The 26,992-nt window shown below is 32.7% G+C and overlaps 2 protein-coding genes across 9 annotated transcripts in view; one reads left to right on the forward strand and one right to left on the reverse strand.

Moving 5' to 3' along the window:
- The window catches only part of pip (heparan sulfate 2-O-sulfotransferase pipe), a 115,904-nt gene that overhangs the window by 86,733 nt on the left and 2,179 nt on the right, over positions 1-26,992 (reverse strand). The gene's annotated exons all lie outside the window — the stretch shown is intronic.
- LOC141449686 (probable tubulin polyglutamylase TTLL9) overlaps positions 22,006-26,992 on the forward strand; it is a 43,401-nt gene continuing 38,414 nt past the window's right edge. For 2 of the 7 annotated variants that reach the window (XM_074119358.1, XM_074119351.1), the window contains exon 1: positions 23,345-23,547. In XM_074119358.1, coding sequence (XP_073975459.1) covers positions 23,490-23,547 — 58 coding nt within the window. In that variant the 5' untranslated portion in view covers positions 23,345-23,489. Of the gene's footprint in view, positions 22,076-23,344; positions 23,559-25,275; positions 25,428-25,454; positions 25,570-26,992 lie in introns of those variants that run through there. The other 5 variants (XM_074119382.1, XM_074119355.1, XM_074119390.1 and 2 more) reach the window with 5 other exon arrangements.

Genomic DNA, 26,992 nt, shown 5'->3' on the forward strand with positions numbered 1-26,992 from the left:
TAAAGGGAAGGAAAGAGCCAAAATTTGGCTAACCTAATAACCTCTTAATTTTCCAGAATATGACGTAGAATGTATGATGTTTATTTCAAGTTTTGGTGGAATGGCAGACAGCTTTTAAACTAATGAGGCAATAAGATTCTGCTCCTTGGGTTTTGGTTGTAGTATATATTATTATTCTTTGTATGAATGTTAAGGAGTAAAATCTACTAATCTAATTTTTAATCAGAATGCGTAAAATTACAGAGTAGAATTGTGTTCAGAATACCGTAAACAGTCAGAAGGAAAATAATGGAACTAACTCCATTATTCCGCCCTTCCTGGTCTTATGTAAATTTTTCTTGAGTTCTACTGATTATTAACTTCATAATTTTGTAATTAACTGGCGGTATTTTCAAGTTTTAATGAGAGGAAAAGGACAGATGATAATCATATGATAGAATGTACGATTCTATTATTTAAAATAGCTGACTAGAAAATTTGATTCAAGAGCAAATTATTACAGATAAAAATCTTAGATATTAGGTAATTTTTTGTGTTTACTTTTTCGTAGCTCGCTAATTGAATCAACGAGGAAAATACACACGGAAAGCGTTGACTCATAAAACTGAATCGAAATCAGGAACTTTCTTACTACAATAAAAGCTTGGGGAAGATGATTTACTTTGTCTCAAATAATTTTACAGGACTAATTGTTCCAGACAAATTTTTTTAAATTGAATAAGCATCGGATCTAGTCCATTCTAACAGATAATCTGTACTAAGAAGTGTTTTTTACTGAGTTCTTCACTCTGTATGTTTAAATTACATTCTAGCTGAAAATTTGCTTTTTTCATTCTTTGACCAATTACTTTGTTTTCTTTTTTACACTACATAGCTTACCTGTTGTTTAAATAAACCATCTGTTTCCAAAGTTATTTTTTTTTTAACTAAAAGGATATTTACTTTATGGTTTTTAGATCGTAGCTCTTTATGTAATAACTATTATTATAATTTCTCTGTAATCTAAAATCTGAAAAGCACAGTTTTACATCTTCCTTCTTAGATTATTCTTTGTCAGATACTAGCAGCCAGAAGTAGTAATAAAGGTTTACAATGATTGTTTTGAAAATTGCTGCAAAGTGAAAGGTTTATTATATGACTGAAGTGGTTTTGTTTTTATTTTTGCGCAAATAGAAGTCGGCAATGTACACGTAATGTACAATGGAGATAATCATTTGATCTACTATTCGATTAAACAGAGAGAGAGAAAATCTATAGTGAAAAATCTGTTTCTTACTTTTGTATGAAATAGCAATTTCCTTTAAACTTCTAGTTCCTTTTATACTAAATGTAGGTGATTGAATATATAGTTTTGTAAAGAAAATCTATTCAGAATATTTGAATACAAATACTAGATTGGTAAAATTAGATTTCCTTTGACACAATCAACGTTGAATCAGTGATTAGCTGCCAGAAGATACATTATCACGTGTATTTTTATCATGTGAAAAGTTAAGGAAAATTAGAAATAAATATTTTTAATCTTCTACCAAAATGATAGCATTCATTTAGATAATATGGTCCAGTTAATGACTGATTTGGACTACCCTAAATGAAACTTATTTACAATAGAATTTTTAAAGTGGATTGTCAATGTTTTGACAATAATTTCTTTTTAATGATTATTATCTTCATTCTAATTTCATTTTTCATGTTCTGAATAATTACGAGTGATTTATTTACTACAATGTTTATCTTTTGTACGTCATCTTGTTGCTCTGTTCTATGTGCAGTTCCTCAGACAGTTTTTTCACACTTCAAAATTATATTTCTAACAATAAATAATTATTATTATACTTCATATCGAATTCACCGTTCTCAATTTGCCTAATTGTCAAATTTCTTAACAGTAATAAGTACCGTTATCAATGGCTCTCACATAAAAATTGCCTGCATTTTGGATATAGAAAACGCTGCAGTAAACGTAATTTTATTTGTATCACGCTTATTTAGTTAGAACAGCTATTAGCCAAGATCCTTAAAATTTAGGTACGATTTCACTTATTGTTTGGCTTTTAGACCGATTTTCTTCAAAATGCCAACACGATTTGAAAACAAACTCCAAACTTATGTAGTAATAACTCCAAACTATAGAAGGCCTATCACTTTTGAGAGTAATAAGTTATCAATTAGAGTATGAAAAATCAAATTTCTGATAACACCATTGCTTTCAACAGATTTTTACCAATTCACCTTCAGTGATGTGGACTAATGGCTGCTGACTCTTGTTCATCAGGAAATCGTTTGCTACATTGCAACCAGTTCTAGAATGTCGGCTTGACGGTTACGCAGCAAGAAGCCGCATTTCCTGATAACAGCCTGTGATTTAGACTTAAAGCAGGATCACTGTATCGTGGGCCATCATCAAAATTACAGAAGTGAAACAACTGATATACGTATGAGCAACTATAGACTTTGTCCCGAACTTCCAAAATCATGGCCTGTTCGGTTTTTTCCTTACCCTTTTTAGACTGACTGATCCAAAACGTAACTTGGTAGAAGAAAACAACATAATTTTTACGGCGAACATCCTTTTATTGGTTCCTTTAGTCTTCTTTTCTTCAATTGGAAGGCAATTACTCTCGGATCGAAACGCCCAATCCCATCCTAAACTTGAGAATTAATATATCATTGAAATACGATAAAAATAAATTTAATAATTTATTTAACTGCAATACATTCGAGTTAATATGAGCAGCTTAGACTGCATACAAATAAATATACAAATAATATTTCATGATATTTAATACATAAAATCTGTAATTTTATTTTATCAGCGATTCTCAGGTAATTGTACCCGAAGTACCTCTCCAGTATCATGATCAACAGGGTCAATAAAAGTTAAAGAATTCTTTAAGATTTACCTCATAATTACTAACTTGAGATTTGCTTTTTTTAGTAAGTAATCAACTGATAACTAATGATATACCTTTTTAGTAGATAAACATTGTTGTTAATCACGTGGAAATGATTATGGCGCTGGTTTTTTCTCTTTCTGAGAGTCGTTATGAAGATGTTTAGTTGTGAAATAATTGGCGGAATGTCAATAAACTATACTATAATTGTTCAACACTTCAGTGCGGCTGTATTTGGAATTTAGTTGAAAGTATTTTTTATTGTGGTTTCTGACGATGGAAATAATCGATTTTCTACAATCTGATGAACTGCTAAAGGAATTACAGTTGGCTTGTTGTGGTGTCATAATTTTTTGTTGCTATTTTGGTATTTTTTATTATTTTAAACAATCTCTTCACAATGCTAATTTATTAGTGGCTGGTTTTAGATCCTATCGTCCTTTGAACTGCTAAAACAGCATTCTTTGCTGAGTAGTGTACGTTATATTTGCACTGAGAATAAAATAATGATCACAGCATGGGAGAGAAAATGTCTACCATGACTGGCTGGTGCCAAGACCTGCTCTAATCTCTAAAGTACGTCTGGAATCGTATGGTCCCTTAAATGAAAAGAAGACGCCTTAAATAGATGTGGCCAGTAAGTATATTATCTGGACCGCCAATTAGCGGAGAATCAACACAGAGTCATAAACAAAAAAACCCATTATCTGGGAACTAGAAAGACAAGTTCGGACTTGGGAAACTTGGGACTTGGTCTGACTAATATTCGATCCGAGAAGGTGGCAAGCACAAATGTCGTGACATGAAAACTTTTTACAAATTTAAGGAATCGATTCTTCACTGGAATATCCATTTTGAGCTAAATTCTCAAAAGCGATTTTTAGAAAACGGTTTGTGCGATTGAATCCATTTAACCAAACACTCTCGCTCGAAACTTAGCAGGTATCACAATTATTTCATTTAAGTACCCCATACGATCCCAGTTAAATTTGTGCTGAAAATTTCACCTTCTGCGATATTACATATAGTCGAAGGCTCCAACTTTATTTAAGGGTGGTTTTAAGGAAGAGATACAGTTAGGCTACCGAGCAGGAGTGGCTAACCGAAATGAACTAGAGAGCCACATGGGAAATACGTACATTAGAAGAGTGCGGCCACTTAAAATATTATGTGTATATCTATTAGCAAATTATCACCTTATTATATCTCCTTTATAAACACAGGTAGAAACCTGCAAATTTGCACAATTGTAAAGGTAAATGAATACTATAATTGCCTATATTTTTGCAGAGATAACACTAATAGAACAGGAGATAAAGCTTTTTTTGAAATATGAAGGAAATGCAAAACTCCTAAACTTTGTCACCTTATATCTCCTTCATTAATACAGCTAGAAAGCAGCACAATTGTAAAGATAAATGAGTACTTTAAAATGTATCTATTTTCTAAAAATTTAAAGTGTAACTTTCATTTTCGAAAAGTACGATTCGCAGGTGAAGTTGATCCTGAAGCGCTAACAACTTTTTATACCAGATTTCTTAAATTAAAAACATTTTCTTTTGTGACATAAATGTGTTTTAGTTCATAATATTACATTCGTAAGTCAATGAGTTCCATTTGGAGATAATAATCAAATTTTGTAAAATTAGAACGAATTGTTATTAAATTTGGGCCACAAGCGTGTTGGCTATCCCTACTCTAGAGAGTGTTGCCTACTGAACATTTCTAACATCATCCATTTAACGCTATTTACAACAAATTATTTCTAAAATTTCAAGTTGGATGGTGTATGACTGTCTAACTGTATACTTTCGACTTTTCTGTGAATTCTAGAACTCATTGATATTTTTGAATTCACAAATGAAGTCTTAAGTTTGCATTTTTTTTTAAATTTTTTTAAGAAAACCGATTTTATTGCGATTTTGAAGAATCCGTGATTTCAGGCCGCCTTCAAGAAAACATTTTTATAATGGTGAACATGTGTAATATTGAAGCTAAAAATCTTTTTAAAGTGTTAAGAAAATTTAAATACGTTGGGTGAAAAATCTTCCAACTGGTAAAAAAAGGTATCTCATGTATTATGAAACTGTTACATAAACGGGACTACAGAACAGAATAATGTTTACAGACTCTCTCGTAACCGATCGCTTTAAAAACGTTATTTTTAATCTCAGACAGGTTTTAATCACTTTTTTTTTTTAAATTCATCACTCAAAATTACTATTATTTTTTCGAAAACAGAAAAATATTTTTGTGTGTTGATATTTTTTACCTAAATACGTAGTTGCCCAGCCTTTAATTATGGTAATTAAAAAATAAACGACCCTAACCGACATACTTTATCTCTTCTTTATCTAAATTAACATAACTATTTCATATTAATATCGTGGAACTATTTTTTGTTTTAGATTAAAAAAAGAAGCCTTCCGTTAGTTAATTAGATTATAGCCAGGAGTATTTAATTGTTAATTTGATAACAGAATTGGTAAAATAATGGTGAAATAGGGTTTATAGATAGGGTTTTTACATTCGCTTTTTCATAAAAAAAAAGTATTGTGATTGTGACCATTTTTCTAAAATGAAATTTCCCCGGAAGTGTAAGTGATATTCTCTGAATTCAGAAAACAGGTGGTCAATAGCATTGCTATTCCGCCGTCTCTTTTTCTCTCTTGCTTTTTGCAAGGAGTTTGTTATTTTTGCTAAAGATAGTCGTAATCACTATTTATAATGGTAGTCTAATAAGTTCAAAGGAATTGAAGAAGGATTCTCCCTGAACGATGCCTGGTAACATTGCGGCTATGTTTGTGCCGAGTCTTCACCTAAAGCCTGACGTTTTGGAGGGTTTGGAATACGCAACAGCAGATAGAGATCTCTAGATAACCAGAAATCGTTTCTGGTACCCAACAAAAAGCTTCCTAACCACATTAATCCCTACTTAATAATACCGCTACCACGTTTCTATACTTTAGAACTCAAATTGAAATTTCTACACTACATCAAGGTATAAAGGGCAGCATTAACTATTTTACAATTATTTTTGCATCTCCTCATGGTTATAGGTCTAGTTAAACAACATTCTTCAAGAACGCGTTCGGATTGAAAAAAAAGGTACATCAAAAATTGTCGCGGTTTATTCGAGCTCAAGCATTAAAGTTTTTAAAATACTTCGTATAAAATTTGTAGGCGCCATGGTAGCCGTGCAGTTAGAAGCGCAACCCACCAATCTAAGAAGTATTGTTAATACTAGGTTTGATTCTCGGTCTAGGCCTTGGATTTTATTTAATGATTGATAAAAAGTATTTACAGTAATGTTGGCTCTGTGCACGACACCTCTAGTTGGACTTAAAAATAGGCATTTACATTATTTACTAATTTTACAAATTCAAACCTAATTCCTAATTGGGCCCCATCAATAATTTAATTGCAAGCGACATCAAGGAAGTGGTTTTATTTTCGCGGTTTTGTCAAGATTTTCGCGAGTACGTGTCAAATTACTAAATGCGACGTGCCAAACATGTTAATAGAGAATTTCTTTCTGTTGAAATTGCGCAATCATGCCGCGACAAGACATAGTTTTTTTTAAAAATAAATAGCGAGCACCTAAGACTCAAATGAAACCTCTGGTGCGCCAAATTTCAAAGCTACCAGTCTTGCGTTCTCAACAAAATTTAGAGAGTAGTAAGTGAATCATAATTGTCTTCTTTATGTATTTATTTAATTCAAAATTTGAATACCCACATAAAAATCATTACAGGGTTTTAGCGCGAGATTTTTTGTTTTTCTTTTTGTATGTTTTTAAGTTCACGGTAATTGTAAATTTACAGTTTTGAAAATTAAAAGGTTTTGACTTAGATGTTCATATTTTCATTACTACTAGCTAGCATGTTCTATTTCTCAACTATAATTTTCTCCAACAAGTTGTAGAATAGAGAATACAGTACAGCACGACTTTAACTTCCTTTATTATTTATTCATGTTTATTCCTGGAATATCTCAAGAAGTGGTGTCCGTTAGATACCGCCTCAAGAAAATCTTTAAATTTCTGTTGCATGACATTCTAGGCAAAAAAAGAGAACATTATAAACTCTAGTTTTACTTCTACATTTCACTTTATGCCAGTGGGTGTTTGTGAGAATGGTCTGTTGAACAACCAGCAACTAGGTGTGAAAATCACGAACGACTTTACATACTTGATTTGGTGAAGAGCGATTAATAGATCCAGGCAGCCTTCATGAAGAACTGCTCCAGGAGTGTAGTGAACTGCGTTGTAAGTGCATTACGAGTAAGTGTTGACAGTTAACTGTATCCGGATAATTTGAACGATTACAACATGTAAATCTTCATACTTCTAGAGAAATCCCTGATGTAGAGCTACGAACAGAACCCGAAACGTAGAAAAATAAGTCTTCAGAAAATACTTTCTTTGGCCTTTGTTGATGAAACCTACTCATCGTAATAATAGACACTATCAGAGGTTTCACAATTGTGTTTAGTCAGTAAGTAAGAACCTCTTTTCAGTTAATTTTTTTTTAGATTATTCCAATTTTCTGAAAAAGACTCCAAAGATTTCTCTAGATTTCTGGGAAATTCCTTTCTTTTTATTTACGGAAGGCCTTGAGGGCGAGTTCAGTAGCAAGCAAATAGGGACAAAATTTACCTCTGTGATTATTGCCATGAAGAGACGCCTTACATTTAAAAAAAACAAGTGCCCTAATTTCTCTTGAAGGCACAATAAGCCTCTTGTGGCTGTGGGGCGTGGGTCCCGTCCCGTTTCTAATCTTAATTTCTCTTTAGTCATTTTACAGCTGAGATAAATGCTTGTAGGTCCCTTTCTTGGGCAAGTGGCCAACAAGTACCAGAGAGGCTAGCTAATTCACTACGGCAAATCTTTGGCACTTTCTAACTATATGCAGCTGCACCTCGTAAACCTTAAGCTCACTGGGCACACCTCAAAGTGAAATACTTAATTAATTTTAGCTTTACAGGTCCTTAAAATACAATTAGCTCTAAAATTTTAAATTCAAACACGCTGTTAAGTCTACAAAATACACCAACGAACAGTAATCAAGGTGCTGAATATTTTCATTAGTATTTTAGTTGATAAAGTTTTGAAAATTGTGTTTGATATATCACTAACATGATTTTACAATCATTTTGCAGAAACTAATTATGGAATTGTGACCTGATTTACGGTAATTTTCAAAATGGAATTAGATAGCTATAGTTTTGGCACTTCTAACTATCATTAGTTTTGTTTTGGAAACGTTGCACTTCTACTAATCCTAGCACTAATTATGGATACATAAGAAATAACTTTGATTATACTCTGTTCTGATTAACAAAGAATCTAAAAACAAAATATATGCAAAAAAGTTATCACATAAGTTTTCCGTTCCTAAACCACAATCAAAAACAAATTTAAACAGACACCAAGTGAACTAGATAAAGGCTAACAATCAGGAGGAGAAAAAGAGTATATTTTCTAAGAACTACTATTTCAACTGAGGTCCTCAAAAAAATTGCTATTAAATTATTGTCGCTATTGTTATTCAAAATAGTACGTAACTTTAGGGCATCAGTTGGCAGAACACAAGAAAACCGAACGGTGATTTAAAGAGATTCTCGCCACAAAACCGCTAGACAACAATGCTACGCGTTACCATGTCGCCCCAAAATCCAAATACAATTAATTAATGGTAAAATGTGATGGCTGTTAATATTTTTTAACTTGTAACGGTTTAAATATAAGTTAAACCAGTTTTCAACTGTTGTTATTGCTATGTCCTAAAGAAATACTCGCACATAGTTATCGAAATAACTAATCGATCCCATAAATAAAGGAGAGTAGAGGAAAAAAAACTAGTTTTAAACGGAAATGGCACTGAAATTAGTCGCTCTAGTGCAAAGATACGAACGAGAATTTTGCAGAAATTAATACTTTGCATTTATTATTAGAATTAATTGGCTTTAGAGTTGTTCGATTGACCTAAAAAATTAATCTTCTACTCTTCTTTTTAAACTAAACATTAAAAAGTGAAATAAGAAATTATATTAGCTGATTCCTGTGTGAAGGGTAAATTTGTTGTATTAGCTAGCAGTCTTTACAAGGTACTTCGAATATCAGATCGCAAACTTCGCAAATTCTTGACAGTCTAGATCGGTGGAACAGTTGCGAGCTTCGTGCTACTCCTCAAGATATTATGAATAAAGCTCCTGGCCTTAGCGTATTTGTTGTCTAATTACAAACACACACACACTGTCCATCACCGGAAATTGTTGCTCCTAAGAATAGCTCGATATCATAACGCTTAACTTCCTCAGCCAGGTGCAGAAGCAGTAATTGATACAGTCATTCATAGTCTTTTAACTCACATGACAAACTTGGGTAGGATCTTTTTTGCTTTGATATGGGCAGCATCTAGCCTCAAAGTCCTCGCATTTATCTTCAAAAGTATTTTTTTTATCTAACTTAATGAAATTTAACTAAGCAATGAATGTTTTCCAAATTAAGAGAAAAAAGATGTTTAAAATCGAATAATTGTCCAAATTTCGTATTTATTCGAAATAAATTTGATTAAATTCATGCCGTACATGCTTAATAGCTCTGTGTAGATGTCCATAGATTGGGTCATCAACCTTCAAGCCAAAATATTGGTCTAAACTACTTTGAATAAAGCTGGAACACAGCTTTTTCTCTCCTTGAACGTTCAACAGCCACAGATTTCGGATACCTTCTCTCAGGCCTATTAAATACTTTGATGATACTTTTTAAATTCTTGGATAGCTCAAGTGTGAACAAATAAAGGATAACTGTTAGTTTGTATACAATATAATTTTAAATTTAAAAAGGAGTTAATTGTTACTAAATTTATAAATCTAATATTACATTAATATTTGTGCCAGTGTGGTATTAATGTAAAAAATGAAATCTTATAATTAAACTCACAAAGATTAGTGCATTAAACAGTAATTGTGCTATAGAGTCCGTTTTTGTGTTATAAGAGTCTATTATTTAACTATTTTTTTTTAAAAACACGGGCTCAAATTAAACTTAAAATTTTAAATAATCATCAATAAAATAAAAATAATAAGGCATTTTTTATTACAGTAGAAAAATAAAATAAAAATAACCAAGGAGTGTGCATTAGTTATAGCAGTCCACTTTCAATGTTCATTTTAATAAAAATAAAGTTATTATTATAGCATTAATAAAAAGATTATATTAAAAAAAAGAAGAAGAAAAAGTATTACCATTTAATAATAAACCAAATTAATACAGTTACGTTAATTTAAAGCAACAACTGTTGTGCATACTAATAGCTTTTTTATTAATAAAAGATGAAATTAGAAAAAGCCGAGTTTTGCAGAATTGAGTTCTTAATGATATTTTTATGCTTAATAATACATGCTTTTGCTATTCCTTTTTTAAAATGTTTTTATTCATTTCTTTTAACAGTTTAATCTGATTAAAAGCCATAATACTTTCTAGCATTATTTCCTTTTCATTTACTCTTACAAGGAATCTGCAATTAAATTTATTACTTTATAATGCAATTGAGAGTTCACCTGAAAATTATTATTAAAACTCAATAATAATAAAATAATTACATTTTTCTCTCTTTCATAAGTTATACAACAACTTTTTCAGACTACAATTAACTCAATTCTAATTTTGTACCCGCTGAAACAAAACAAAAATAAATTATAGAAAAATGTTTTCAAATCAAACACGTCAGGATTTCATCTGTGCAATTAGAGTCTCAAGTTTATTGATAAGAGTGGAGAATACTCGAAAATCATCTCTAAAAATTCCAAAAACAGATTTTTGGCCTCATAGTTGGTGTTCCATCAATATGCTTCGAGTATCATAATTTTATAGTCATGAGTTCTGTATATATTACTGATGTGGTTCTAGGGCACCCGGTTTCTAAATTTGCGTACTATGCGCGCCAGTTGCTATTGATAATAATAATAATAATAATATTTATTTTACATATGAAATATTTACAAATTACAAAATGAAAATATTGTACGGCTTGGAAAATCCGTCAGCCGGAGTCGATGTTACTATAATACATAGAGAAAGGGAAAATAAATAAACCAGAAAATAATAATAGTAATAATAAACAAAAAATATAACCAACCTAGAAATAAAAATAAAACGAAATAACCAATATATAAAAGAATTATAAATTAATAATTAAACTCCTGAACCAGCTGATAACGATAAGACCAGGCATGGCGAGCATATTTAATAAGAGGTTGACAATTTCGCGTTCCATTTAGGAAAGAAATCAATTGTTCTCTCGTAAGTACTGAACGTCCGAGATAGAGTCTCCGGATCTCAAAAAGAATTGAGCAGTCACCAAGAAAGTGAACCACGTCCTCAATGCACCTTGAATTACACAGAGAACAAAGTTCAATCTCCCTAGGCAGCCATGGCGTATGATTCAGGTAGACAAGCTCACATCTTAACTTAAAGATCCAGCGGAGTTCAGTTAGAGTTAGACCCAAGGAATTATCTTCATTCAAGTGACAAAAGCTAAATGAGGCAGTTGCTATTGTATGCATATATATATAAAAAAGAAATTGGTAATAGTGGAAAAAACAAATATTGGTTAAACAGTAAACAAAATTATCTATTCCATTCTCTTCATTTGAGTCTATTAAGATTAATAATACAATTGTAATTACATCTCGCAGCTTCCAACTTCAGAATATATCTGTCTTCCATTAGAATAAAATTAAGAAAACAAACATGGCTCCTTAACACCAGCTCAAAGGTCGCTTCACACTTGAAAATGTCTATCAAATGATTAACTGTTTATCTATTCAGTTAAGTGGCAATTTTAATTAACTTAATTCTCCAAGGTTTTAAGATATAGTTATAAATTCTTGTTAATCTTATACACGTATTATGAATGAAGATTATCCAGATTATGGGTTCTTTGGAGAGAAGTGCCAAAGAATTGCCAAAAAGGTTTTCTTAATCAAATTTTACTAAAAAATGTTTAGAATATACAGTTTCCTGTAATTGATCTACATGTTTAGTTAGCATTTAGTACACTAATCATAGTGTTTAAGAAAACACATAGCACCCGCTTTCTAGAAAGACCCGAAAAACCCTATAGATTTTTTTCAGTTATAGGACAGTTGTAGAAGGGTTGAACGTCAAAAACTGCACGAAAAAGCGTAACGTTGAAAAACACCCAACTTTAACAATTTTTCTCTCTTTTTCTATAAAAGATAAAATTCCCAAATTTTCTTTAAATTATAGGGCAAATCCTCCTTTATAACTGTAATTTTTTTGCAACAACCCAGATCTAATAGAAGAAAGTCGGGTGCGATGATGTGCTCCCTACATGCACCCTGAAGGGCTCCCATTGGGGTAAAGGTTTTCATGCTGGCAAGCGTGCAGGCTACATTTTTGCCATTATTTGACTTAATCAATTTAATACACAATATTAGTACTTTACTTTAGTACATCTTTCCTGTGCAGAAGTCCCACTTGTGGAGTTTAAATGAGGCATTTTTCAAGAACAGCCGCCGAGACTTTGCGCTAAGAAGTAAATTTGAAAGGACCCAGTGTTAGGAAACCAATTGTTATCCAATGTGCAGGAACCCAGACTTAAGTAGCAAAAACCCAGACTAGAAACCCAAGTATAGAATATACGAGTAGTTCTTGCTATTTCTTCGTTTCACCTTCTTCATGGAAAAGAAAACACTATCTGGATTAAGAAATGCACGTTTTAACCTTTGTAATACTTTTATATACGTTTTAGAAAACCGGAACTTCATTTGAACAAAACATATGTTAGAAGAGAAAAGGCTAATATGTTAGTACAGCTAGTTGCACGTAGATATTTAGTACAACTGGCGAGAAGTAGTCGAAGGTCTTGTTTATTTTGACCCGCTAACCTCTAACCTTTGACCAAGCACAGCAATTTAGATGTACATAGAAAACCGGAAAGACCTTGATAGTGAAACATGGAGTTTCTAATGGTAAACAAGGGTAAGGAGGAAGAAAGAAAAAGAAAAGTGTAGAGATGCAGTTGTTGGGACCAAAGAGGACGTTCAGTGGGTCACGGTGTCGCGCCACTCTCTCCATTATCTGCTTCTTCCCTCCTGATTTCAATACTCGCTAGTTGACCTTCATAGCATGCTACTGCTATATAGATAGCATACATTTATTCTTTTTTTGACCTTCGCTATTTGTGAACTTAACAACGCTTTCAAGAACAGCTATTTAACGGAATTTATCGTCATGCTTTCATATTGTCTAAAATATGTTTATAATAAAAAACAATCGTAATATTCTATATTGAAACTTCTATATTTTATTAGTTATTCTCTACTCATTTTATACTTTCTTTTATTACTGGTAGGAGAAAGAGTAGCAATAGTAACTGTCATTGTTCATCTCCAGATTTCCCCAGCAAATTCTGCATCAATTGGCAAAGTTAAAACAAACACACGATAGAATTTAGAAGTAAAAAACACCAGAAACTAAAGTACGAAATTAAAAAAACAGCCGTAACTAAATACGTATAAAATAAAAACGACTTTGACCTAGTTGTAATTTACGCATGTAACCTATTCTTCACAGAATTTTTAGATAAAAATACAGTATAAGTTTATAAGAGAATGGAGAGCACAATCGTTAATTTCTCGCCATCTACGAGAGGGAACAATTTTGTATAAAAAAAAAAAAAATAAGAATATAATTCGAAAAAGAGGTCTTTCCCTCATTTCGATAAACTTGAGTTCTTCTACGACGAAGAAAATTCTTTCTTTCTTATTTTGTTAGTGTTCTGAAGTATTCTTCTGAAGTTAGGAGGGTCTAGGCTGTAAGCTATCCAATGTCCAATTGCTTTTATATTTATCACTAAGAAAAACAACCCCTGCTGGACTAGGACTAAAGCCGTACCCCGACTTAAGTCACCTCAGATAAACAGCCGTCGAAAATTAGATCAATAACCTCAAGAAGAGCAGCCATAGCATGTCTACTGCTGAATTGTTTCATTTGAACCAAATCTCCACGCCAGATCCAACCAGCACTCCAAAAGTTTTAATTGAAGATGTTGCAACAACTAAATAGTGGACAAACCAAGAAGCATTAGAACTACCTACAAACCACCGTAAGAATGAATGCTGTGAAACCTACATTACAGCTTACGCGCATGAACCCAGAGTCTCACCAACAGAAGATTCAGTGAAGAATCGAAGAGATGGCTCAATCTGGCCCGGCCAACCTATCTATTTCTTCGTTTTCCGAAATATTCATACGATTGTGGCCGTCAGACAAAAAGAACTTCATGAAATTTCCAGCGCCAATTTCATTGTATACATGTCACAGGCGAATGGGTTCTTTGAGCATACAGCTTGCGGATAGAGCCAAGCAGATAGCTTTCTTTTAGCTCTACAGGCCATCGAGAACCTAGGCCTCCCACTTGGCGCTTAGGCACAATCGTCCTTACCATTCGTATCGGTCCCTGAACTTCAGCTTCTCCCGCCACGTATTGGCCAAGACCTATTGTCCGCCACTAAACGTTCTTCCACTGTCCATCACTATCTTCTCCAAAAAAGTTACTTAGAAAAGTAAAAATAAGATATTCTTATCGGCAACAGTTAGAAAATGTTTTTTAGGAAAACAATTGCTCCTAGTTTCAGGTACCTTAGGTGCCCTCATCAGCTTCTTTCAGGTTGTGGATTATTACTTTCTGCTTAGTTTTTAGTTATTGCTAATATTCCCTTCTCTTTCAACGTTATAATCACGAAAAAAAGGATCCTATGAGGAAACGATTAAGCTAGGTTTTTTATTTTCCAACTTCATGTTTACGATATTTATTTCACTTTTATTAACTCCAACTGATCCAAAATACCAAACATAAGTGATATCTGGTTACCGATAAAAACTGTATTCAAATCAGAGAAGTTTTTTATTATGATTATGTAACACAATGGTACCCGCTCTTTTTATAATAATCACCTTTATGTTCCTATCTTAAGGTCATGAAATTTTTATATTTAATTTTATGTATAATAAAACTTTATCTAAAAAAAGTCCTGGTAGATTATTTACCAAGACATTCAACAAATGGATAAAAGAAAGAAGGCATTCGACAAAGGTACATGATGGATTAAAACAGGAATATTTTCTGGCCTAAAAATCACCTACTTCATGATGTCATTTGTCTAGAGTCTAGACGATTACAATCTTCTTATTCATTGGCTATTTATTACAAACAACTATCCGCCTTTTAGCTGATTGCTATCTGCCTAGGGTTTTTGCGTGCCAACCTTGCGCAGAGCCACGCTAATCTTCACTGTAACAGTTGTTTGCGACCAAGGTCAATAATTTAGTGCCTTCCGCGAAGTATCACATCTTCATCGCAGACTAATCTCCTTTTTTTTCTTAAGATGAGTTTAATTCCGGTTATCCGACATCCAATAAAGAGTAGCATAAACTTCAGTTTGGAAGACAGTTGTACGTACATTAACCAAAAGCAAGAGACTACGCCAAGTATTCCGTCACAAAATAAATCGCGGTTCTTTGTCTATTTATTTCTCAAAATAATGATCAAGTGACATGCAGTTGAGCATAATTAGGCAATTGTCGTTAAGACTTTAGAATAACAAATGACTCAATTATTCAATGAAAGAAAAGAAAATTTGCTTTTTTAGTTTCAGCAAACTCCTCTAAATGAAAATAAATGTTCTAAGCGCTAGCAGATAATTCAACAATGGTGATAGTTATAAAGCAACAAATTTATAATTTGAGAGACAAGAAGAAGCACGAATTACCCAAATTCCAGTTCTGTCTTAAGTGTAATCAAACCTAAAAACCCGAGAACTTCCCATTGGGTTAATGTTAATCTATGAGCGACCAATAGTGTATTGTCCATATTACTTTACTAGCCAGAAACCTGTCGGGTTAAATTTTCACAGATTTTATCAATTCTATAGTTTCCAGAACATTGTTGTTCTTGTGCACCCCGATGACCGTCATTTTATATTGTTAAAAATTGTATGGAAAATATTATTTAACCTAATTTTGCCTTCCTCAAGCAATGAGAGAGAAATCTATTTCAACAATAGCGTATAGCCTGTATTGTACATTCGACAGTGAATGGTAGTGTAATTACGGGTGAAATTTAATAAGATTATTGCTATAGAGTCGGCCATGTGCATTGCCTATGTGTTCTCGGACAGTATTGTTCTCTGGCGAGAAAATTGATTCCCTACCAGCACAAATACTCACACACAATGATAATACCAGCGATCAGCGGGGAGTACAAAGCAATGACAGTGATATTCAAACATACAGGAACATAATCCTACATGAGCCATATGTGCTGCTTCCCAGACTGTCGGACTGTTCCCCGTCAGACGGAGCAGCACCAAATGATAGTTCCCACGAACTCAACCTAGAAAGGAGAACGTGACAATATGTTTCCATTTGTGACTTCTAGTTATCCCGTCTAATAGAACCAATTTGCCCCCTTAACAACAAAGAAATGTTTGAATTTCTTCTTGATCACTTTCTTTTATCGCAATGATGCTGACTTTAAAGTTTCACTAAATATTACTTGGACTAAGTTTCGCTTTTATAAGGGGTCTTTTCCAGAATGCTTGACTACCCGATCAGAAGACCTAGTTAAAAGAAATTTTCATGAAAAGTATGCCAAGCAAATGTGGCAGGTTTTTCCTAAGTAGTTGATGTCGAAACTTTTCATTTTCTTTAATATCCGATTGAGGAACATTGAGGCAGACAGCTGGAAATGAACCCACAATCTCTGCGTGGAAGTCCAATGCACCAACTAACCACTAAAAACTATTTCCTCCGGAATACCAGCGTTGAATTTTAACCTTGAAAGTACATTTAAAAAATGTAATAAATAGACTTTTAGTTCAGAGAAGAATAAAATGTATTCTGCTTTCTAATTTGAAGTATTTAATACACACTAAAAGAACAAAAGTTGAAAACAGGTTGTTCGGCCCTATAATTATATGCTAATTATTCGCTATTAGTCTTTCAACTGAGGTTTTGCCTTCATTTAATAAGTGTCTTTAAATTAGAACAAATTAAAATTCAAACAAATTAAAACTTTACAAAAGAAAGAGAAATGAAATTACTAAATTTCATATACAATAATGTCAGCTACTGCAAGAGAAGTATATAGATACAGTATTCCATCAAGATTACATTAACAAAGCCTGGTAATTGCGTAAACTACAAAAATACTAGTAAAACAAAGTAAAAATCTTTAGAACCATGCATTTAGGAAACACCATGTTGTTTTGCTTACAACTAGCAAAATACAGTTCAGACACACGAATCTAAACGTTATTCACCAGTAAGAAGCGACAGATAAGAGTGGCTCAATGATGAAATGTATTATTGATACTGGTATATTTATTTATCTATTAAATTTATAAGACTTTATTATTTTTTTCGTTTGATTGAATTGGTATAATACTAATTATGGAAAAAACAACAGTGTACAAAACAGTTAATGAAAACTTTTCATTTTTAAATGAACAGTGATTGAAAACAATTGAAACCTCTACTTCCTCAACTGAATTTAGTGTATACGACATAGCGACTGCAGTTAAAAGAAATTTATTACAAAAAAATATCAAACTGTATATACTGGGGTTTCTCTTAGCCGCAGAATCCACGCCTATATTCACAAAGATAGATAAACCGGTTTATTGTCCAGCGTGTGAAAGTGACTCTCCAAAGCTGCAAACTCTTCAGACAATCAGATAGAACAGGTCAATCAGCATTGAGGACAACTCCTACCGTTGTATTTTTACAGAAAATAGCAGCACCAATTTTGGACTGAAGGACCGTTTTATTTTGTACTTAAATTTTTTTTTTTTACAGAAGTGAATAAAAATGAAATAAAAGATATCGTAGCAAGAGACTAAATTTTGATATTATTCAAACTGTTACGATGAAAGCTTTAAAAGTTTGGACAAGACATTAAACGGAAGTATGCCTCCTTCAAATTTTTTTATTATATATCAAATAATTTTCAGAAAATGACTATATCTGCATAATAAATTTAGACAGCTTTTTTTTATACTGAATATTGTGAACTTCAATATCGAGCAAGTAGAATTCGATTAGTGTTTTTACTTTCTCTTCTCATCTCAAGTCAGAGGACGTTCTGCAATCGTGCTCAACTTTCGATTTCGAGTTTCCGCCGGATATCTCCTTTTTGAAATCCTCTCAGAGTATTTTTTTTTTTATTTAATTTTTGTCTGAGTAAACATTAAATTTCATTTGGTAGTCTTCCATGGCCACAATCGGGTATTTAGCCATCAAAGTATCTTGGTTGCCTTACTGATTATTGTTTTGAAAATTGTCCGATATTTTTAAACATGGAACACTCATTTCTGGAGTATCCAATTAACTGCACTTTTTGGTTAGGCTTATCTCTAAAGCGATATTTTAGTGGAATTTTCCATGATATCACTTATAATATCACTTGTTTATGCTGATAATTCCTCAACAGATAGTAGTAACTTACAGAATTAATTACTCACGTTTTTCGTTTTAATGCAGTGATCACGAACTTGTATTTTTAAGTGGGAGATCCCCAGTAGCTATTCTTTATTTGTTAAAAAATAAATTTAGTGGTAAAGTATTTGCTTCTGCCACCTAATCCACGTCACCTAATCAGTTTTTGGTCGTTTAAGTCGCGCTTAAAAAATTGGGGATTACTTTACTCACGTTTTTGAGCTTTTTTCAAGGTGTCTCCAATGTTTTCTAAACGCCTTTCATTGGTTAAATCTAGAACTTTAATTTGAATCGTTTTTGTATAGGAAAAACATTCTTACACCAATACTGGCGGGAAGGGTGCAAGAATTACACTTAAGATCCTTAACTACTCTTTCGTATCCTTCCTTATAATTACCACCTGTTAATAGTATTTAAATTTGGAAGTAAAGTTTGAAATTTAATAAAGAAAAGCGATGGAGGGAAATGATTCATAATTAAATATTTGGACAAAGTATGTTACAAAAAAAATAAATAAATAATAATAGCAATACTTTCGTAATTGGCACTTAGAGAAGAAAATCTTTTATGTCAGCACCAGATTCTTAAACATTTCACTTCTTTTTTGTTTGTCTTAATGATTGATTCTTTAAAAAATTTAGAAAGTAAGAATAAGTCGATCTGTTCTTAAATTCTAAAGAAAATTGACGCAGTCAAACAATTTATTTATTTATTTATTTTTGGCGTTTATTTTTGCTACATTCAGCACGTTGGCGCTATAAGTAACAGTGATAACAGAACTATGAATTACTGAGGTATACGAGTGGAGAAGTTACCCTGTGGTAAACACTCCAAAATATTAGGCTATTAGTCGCTCTCTTCACTTGAGAGGAGATCACGAGGCCACTGTCTCTTAAGGCGTCTTGTCGGGTTGTCAGGAAGAGTTCTAGAAGAAAGATTTTTAGTTTTAGCTAGAGGATTTATATGAGATTGCAGGTTGAAGTGGAGTTTTCTGTATCTTGTTTTAGCAACTTCTGTGACAAAAGGAATGTTAAGGTCAGTGCGTATAGTCAGGTTGGAGGCATAAAATGGAGCGTGTACAACAGTTCGAAGTATTTTAGATTAAAGAGATTGAATCCTTTGGAGACTGGAGCGTTTGGTTGAACCCTACAGCTCTATAAAACAATTTTTAAGATTGGAAATAGCCCAACAAAAACAACTGTAAAAAGGGTATGGAGCTTATATACAACTGTATGGTATGGATATGTATATGTTTCAACCTCGATTTCAGAAAATGCAATTTTCCATATCCGCCTCCGTATTCTTTCTCTAGCACAGGACAGTAGCTCCTAGGAAGATGAAACGGTCGTGTTAATAAAAATTAAATATGTTTTCAAGTTCAGAGTTCGAAAAAAGAAATGCATAAGTTACTACTTGGAGAATTACGTCAGAAAGAGAGAGAATCAGCTGTTTAAGTTTCAAACAAAAGTGTATGATTGAAGGGCATGCAGATAGCACACCGAACTTAGGTACAATTGTAGAAGTTCTTTTCTTTAAGAGTCCGAAATATCTGTTTGTTACTTCGGGAACTGATGAATTCATCTCTGACGAAAAAGAAATTACTGCCAATTTCAGTATTTTTTTTTTTAAATTCTTATTACAATTTTATACAAAACATTTTTTTACAATCGTATAATTGCGGAAGTTATCTAATAAAATTGATTGTAACCGTTTCCTTAACGATCGTAGTCTAATGATTTGGACATCTTGACCATAATAATGGCTACTTTTAATATGATGAGATGTGACTAAATTGTCAGTCATTAGGATAAGTTAGGAACATTAAATCGTGTATCACAAGAAAGGAAGCGAATTAACCATCTCTCTATTAGTTGGTTTTGTTTTACAATAATGTATAAAAGAATAGGGTTTCCATTCCCTTACAACGACCATTATACTTTTACTGTTCTTCTATAACTACTTCAACTGGTTTCTAATAGACGAACTCTAGCCATGCTGTTCGCCATTATCTTTTCTCCTTTTTTACTTTAAAAGCGATCAGTTTATCGGTAAAGACGTGTTCTAGAGTAGACATGAACCCTGTCTATAACTTCTCTGCTCCGATTGCTGGCAATAATTACAGACTTATGCCAAAACAAATTACCCATTTTTGTATCTAATAGCCACTTATTTCCCAGGGCAAAAAAAAAATAATTGCGCAAAAATTGTGGAAAAATAACCAATTAGTATATTTTTTTTCTGGCTTAAGGTTAAACTGAATGGTCAAATCTACATTGTCTTAGAGTGTACACTGTCTTTCTCTCTCATTCTGGCCGGCTAAAATTAATTTAAATTTAAAAACTGATACATACATTTACCAAAATCGGAGCTAATCAGTGTCTTTTAAAGAAAATAATTCAAACACAAATGATAACATAATTTGTGCAGTTTGCATAGTTGATGTGTTATCGAATAAATCCCATTAAACGACTAGGAAATCTGTTCTATTTGCTGGATCCAGTATATTCCAGGGTAATCACTGCAGTAGGTTCCACCGCTGTAGAGAATGAGGCAGAAGAGATCTAAAACTTTACTTATAACCCGTCAGATTATGTTACAATCTCTGTTTTGCGATGTGAAGCCTCTAGCACATGGTGACTAGCGGAAATAATACACCAAAACGGCTACAAGAACTAAAAGGGATATGCTCATCTTTTCACCTAGGGTTTATTACCCTACAACCTGTGTAATGAATGAGTCAACATGAGTAGGAAACGGCATGTTTGACGGCGTAGTAATCGCTAGGCTGCAGTGCTTTTGTGAATAGGGCTAACTCGTTTACCAATCTAATTTAAATTCACGGTGATGGTGAGGGATCCGAAGCTTTAAGGTCTCACGAAGATGGGTATCTAAAGACTCTTGGGACTTCTAAGTTTACCTTCTTTAATTGTTGCAATGAAAGCGGAAATCATTCCACATGTAACCTGAAAACCTAGCACATCCAACGAATGCCAAGTAATCCAAGCTTGTTTATTTTTAGTCGATCTAAGCTGAAGTCAAACATTTCCCTGATGACTATTTCTTTCGACTTGCAAATTTTGGAGTAAGCCTTAACTTTTTTCTCCTCCCCAAAATCGAAAATCTGCACGTTTACTAAATGTTGGTGGATTTTCTAACCAATACCTTAAAAAAATGTTCGACCAGATTACTTTAAAAGGAATATTGATTTGTTAAAAAGAAATATTAGTTTTTATTTGTTTGTGAGACATTGTCATATAGTATGTAAATAGACTATTTGTCTAAAAGAGCGTGCAGATTTCTATCAATAAGACGATGGTTTTCTAACATTAGTGTGAAATTTAGACAAAGTGTTGAACTTTTCAAAAGATAAGACAATATAGAAACAGAAACACTATTTCTCTTTACAAAGACTGACAAGAAGAAAAAGAAATAAGATATTAAAGAAAATAATTGGATACACACAATTCCATATAAACAAGAAACACTATTTATGCTGTTCACGCTCAACAAAAAAACGGCTGTCCGTTAATAGCACGCCCGAGAAGAGAACTGTGCGTTCATAAAGTTCAAGATCAAGGTTCAAAGAAAGTTCATACAATGCAGAAGGTTGTTTGGAAGAAACGTGATAGGGTTCAACATTGTTCCCTGATACGTAAGTACATTCATCTATTTTAAATTTTATATTTTACGGCTGTTAGTTTGTTGTTATGTTTGCATATACAAAATATTTTTTTGATTTTTCAATATTTTATATTTGATGAGGGCATATTATTCTAAAGATTCGTTTTAGCCGTTTCCAACAAAGTTGCAAAAGACTTAAAAGAAAAACCTTTATTTCAAGAAGCTCTTGCAGTTGATGGATTCTGGTCAGATTTGAATTCTGAGACCTTTAACGACGTAGGTTTCCAATCGAAATACCATGTACCTACTTGGTGCTATTTTCTTTTGAGATATTTTGTTCGAAGACTCATTTCCAAAAAACTTGGATACGATCTTGAAAATCCATTTACAGGGAAATACAGTTTGTGTTTCAGTAATGATGATCAGAATCATATTGACAGACTCGATAGACCTAAAGAAGTATCTAAAAACTATATATTTTCCAGTAAGCATTTTCTTCAAATATAAAACTAGATGCTGAAAGGATAGAACAAGTTCCCCCTTAGTTTATTTGTAAGTGTTTTTAGTTGACCCGAAGCAGTTGAACTGATATTACTCTTACTTGTATATTTATCAATTAGCTTCCATTAATATTACTAAGCAGTAGGACTATATTCAATAAACTATCTTCCCACTACAGATTGTGTTAAGTACCTAGGACATTTCATGGACAAACGTCTAACCTGGAATCAACTTGCTAGACTTAAACGGAAAGAACTAAATAGACGATTCGAACTTCTCTTTAGACTTCTTGACAAACGATCTAAACTTTCACTAAACAATAAACAACTTATCTACACCATGACACTGAAACCTGCCTGGACTTACGGAATGGAACTTTGAGGCTCAGCCAAAGCTTCCAATATCTACAGAATCCAATCCTTCCAGTCGAAAACACTCCGTCAAATTGTTAATTGTTCCTTACTTTGTATCAAACTCTACCTTGCACTGAGATCTTCTTGTTCCCAATGTTTCTAAAGCTCCATCAAGATCTCGCTACGCTAAGTTCCGAGGAAACTCGTAACGGAAATTTCTGGCAAAAACCAAATTTTGAAAAAACTGACTCGATAGCAAACCTTCCCCTTACTAGTAACGAGATACTAATTATTCCATTAACATCACCACTAATAATTCCCACATAATATATTAATTAACAATTATTTTCTAATTATCAACTAAGAGCTAAAACACATGTGAACTTTATCTCATTGAAACAACAATCACATGGCAAAAATGAAATTTCTCCAAGTTTTAATCAGAATAATTCTAGTTATTAATTTCATTCATTACCAAGGTGATTGGGAGGTAAAGATTTTATTTACTAGTTTTAATTGAATAAGAATGGTAAAGTTCTCTTCAATTTCTTAATCATTTTCTTAAAAATGATTCATTAACACCACTTGTAAATGTCGTTAAAAAACCCCCGATACTTCTCACCTAGGAGGCCGTACGGCTTGAAGAGACGTAAGTAATTGGTGATTAATTTTTATACTTAATTTCAAAATTATGGTCCCAAGATGAAATCAATAATTATTAGAAAGATTGCAACTGAATAAAATCATCCATTAAATATAATTTAAAGCCACTTTTATCGGTTACAGAAAATTTCCGTCAATTAAATGTTTGTGCATTCAATTGTTATTTTATGGATTTTCTATTTCCTATCTAATTAATTATAGTACATAGTAAACATTTATTTATCTGAAATTAACAACCGCTGCTTCGTTTACGGAACCAGTAATTAGCAAATAATAATCTGGCATACAATTGAGGGCGAAGAAAGAAATCACAAGTCAACAACTGAGTTTATTTGTGTACAAAGTTTTTTTTCAGTAGACTGCCGGCCTCCGGACAGTGTTCTTTCGTTAGAGACAACTCCGACTATTAGAAGCTCCTTAGCTAGCAGCTAGAATCGAACCCGGAAAATAGAAAACAAAATAAGCGATTACTTTAATCGTATATTTAATTATGATCATTTTTTAGTTAACTAAAGATACTAATTAAAGTAATCACCTATTTTTCAAGTGGGGCTTATAGTTCAACTACCAATTAAATGCGTTGATAAGGAGCGGAAGTTCATATTTTACTGTTAAAATTTGGCCAATTAAAATTAGCTACACACTGGACACTAAGAATCCACACTTGTCCAATCGCGCTCATTGTTGTAAATATATGCACATACATAATTTGTAATGAATGTTTATGAAAAAGCTCATATTATATTGAAAAATGAAACAACTAATTTCTCTATTAACGTCACTCAAGGCGATTCACTTAGCCCGCTACTATTCTCATTGTTTGTAAGTGATCTGGTTTCTTTTTTTAAGGAGCATGGCAGTTTGGGTATCAGTCTGAGTGGAGATCTTGATCTGGTGGCTCTCCTCTATGCGGACGATTTAGTTCTTGTAGATAACAGTTGGACGGGCATGAATAATAAATTATAATTATTATCCGATTACTGTAATTCTAATTCTTTAGTTGTTAACATTGCTAAAACTAACATCGTCCCGTTCAGAAGAGGCGGCAGACTGAGGACTAATAGAGCATTCTATTTTAATAACTCTAAAATCTGTACTGTAAAAAGCGTGAATTACTAAGGCGTCAGGTTCTCATCTTCAGGTGTACTCTCCTTGGCCGCTGAGGAATTTGTAGAGAAAGCAAAACTAGCCTCGTTTAAAGTTAAAGAAATTCTTATAACCTCTAAATCTGACGCTTGGGAGACTAAATGTGAGCTTTACAGAGCGATGGCCAGTTCAGTCTTATTATATTCTTCAGAGAGAGATATGGGCTCCTTTATACGAGTATACCGATAAAATAGAATCTGTTCCGTTGCAATACTTTAAATCAATTTTCAATTGGCCTCTCCACACTTCTAATTAATATCGTGTGCCAGGAAACGGGATGTTTTCATGTAGAAGTGGAGGTTCTTAAAAGAATGATTAGCTGGTGGGCGAAGATTATAAATATGAGTAATGAGTGACTCCCTAGAAAATGTTTGGAAAAGTTAAAGTACTTGGATAATCTCTGTAACAATGATATCAACTGGTTTTCGCAATTAAAAAAATAAACTATTTACAATTGGTGCTAGCTATGTTCTTAATATTTCAGACCCTAGTTTAGTCCATCGCGAAATTTTAAACATACTCATACGATTTTCTATTAATATCATCCTGGATAATCTATCTTTTACAGGTTTCCAGGCTGCGAATAATCGAAACAACATTGATTTTGATTATAAAACTATACGATATTACATCAAAATGACACCTTCAGCGAAGCTAACCATTTTTTCCCCCAGAATTGCGTTTCAATAACAGTTTAAAGAAACCTTAAATCCGTAGTAGGTACGCCTTAAAAAAGAATTAACCTAAAAACAGTTCTTCTATAAATGTATTGATCTTCATGAGTGAAAAATACGTAAAGTTTGGAGAAAATTTGTAGCAGGCATCTTCAAAAAAATTGAATAATTCAACCAGTTAACTTTGGGTAATTTTATCAACACATTTATATAATATATAAACACTTTATAATACTTTATAATATTATAAACTTTATAATATATAAACGAGAAGGTACCATACATTTGTTTGAAGTGGTACTTTCAGTTACAAAGCCTTACCACCTCCCCAATTTCCAAAAGTCTCCTTAATCGAATTCTAATAAAACTTGTAAATCAACATGAGAGCAAGTAAGTAATAAGGAAAACCCATGCAATCATTTTTGATGAAAAATCCATTCGATAAAGTGAAGGTTTTTGATCGCTAAGTTTTACAGTCGGATTCCCTGCCTAAATCTTTTCCTAAATATAATGGTTAACTTCCTGAGAATTTGCTTTTTGGGACATTTTGATTACAAGCACAGACTATTTCCTAAATCCATTTTTGTTCGTAATCATGGACCTCAAAATGATAATTCCCGATCAAACGTTGTGATGTGGTAACACTTCTTGCTCTGTTCTATAATATGAGAAAGTAAATCAAAAAAAGTAACCTTAAGGTAAGATAATTCTAGATAATATGTATAGCGTTCATGCTAAACAGTAATATAATTATCATAATTATTCAATGAAATAAAATAAAATAAAAAACAAATAGAACATCTCCATTCCCAGAGAGAATGCTGTAATTTGCTCCCGAAACATTGCATTCTCCCAAAACATTAAATAGGAAAATTAGCATGAAGAGTTCTGAAATTAACTTCCGTTCAAACATGCTCCCACTGTTATTTAATAATGAAGGAGGAGAAGATTGAAAATAATGAGTTTTCCCCACCATCCTTTAATATCAATCAACAAACTTAACTGGAGACAATCTGATGGTACATACAATAAGCACTGTAATACATATTGCCTAACCGACAACCTGTTCCACCATATATAATTACTATAATTTCTGGATAAAAAAAAAAAAAACCGGTCACTAACCTTGACCTTGTATGGTTACAGACTTACTATTACCGCAGTTTATGAATTATTATTATTTTTTTCTTTTTGAAATTCAGAAATCGACTAAAAAGTTAGCTGCCATCAATAGCATACACGTTCAATACACTTGAATGATATTGTAGTAGTACATCTTGTACCTCTTCAGGTCCCTCCTTAAATGTTGAGAACCAATGTGATCCCGAAACACAAATATTAAGTAAGTATCCAAGTGGAACATTTAAGGGGCTGTCTACAATCATCTTGTCTTACAACTTAGCACATGTAACGTTTTAGAGTATGCAAGAAATGGTATTAATTTCAGGAAAAAGATTGATGACAATTTGGGGCTATAATGGAGAGCTAGATGGCAAAAAAAACCATGGCTTTTGGCTTCAATTAAAAGAAAGATGACCAAAATTCTTATTAATGTAGGTGTACAGTTTTCAAATGACTTTATAGAGAGGGAAGCCTCAACCAATCTTAGGT

Source organism: Rhodnius prolixus, unplaced genomic scaffold (assembly GCF_049639745.1).
Source record: "Rhodnius prolixus isolate KJV_2025 unplaced genomic scaffold, Rpr scaffold_1, whole genome shotgun sequence".
NCBI lineage: Eukaryota > Metazoa > Arthropoda > Insecta > Hemiptera > Reduviidae > Rhodnius > Rhodnius prolixus.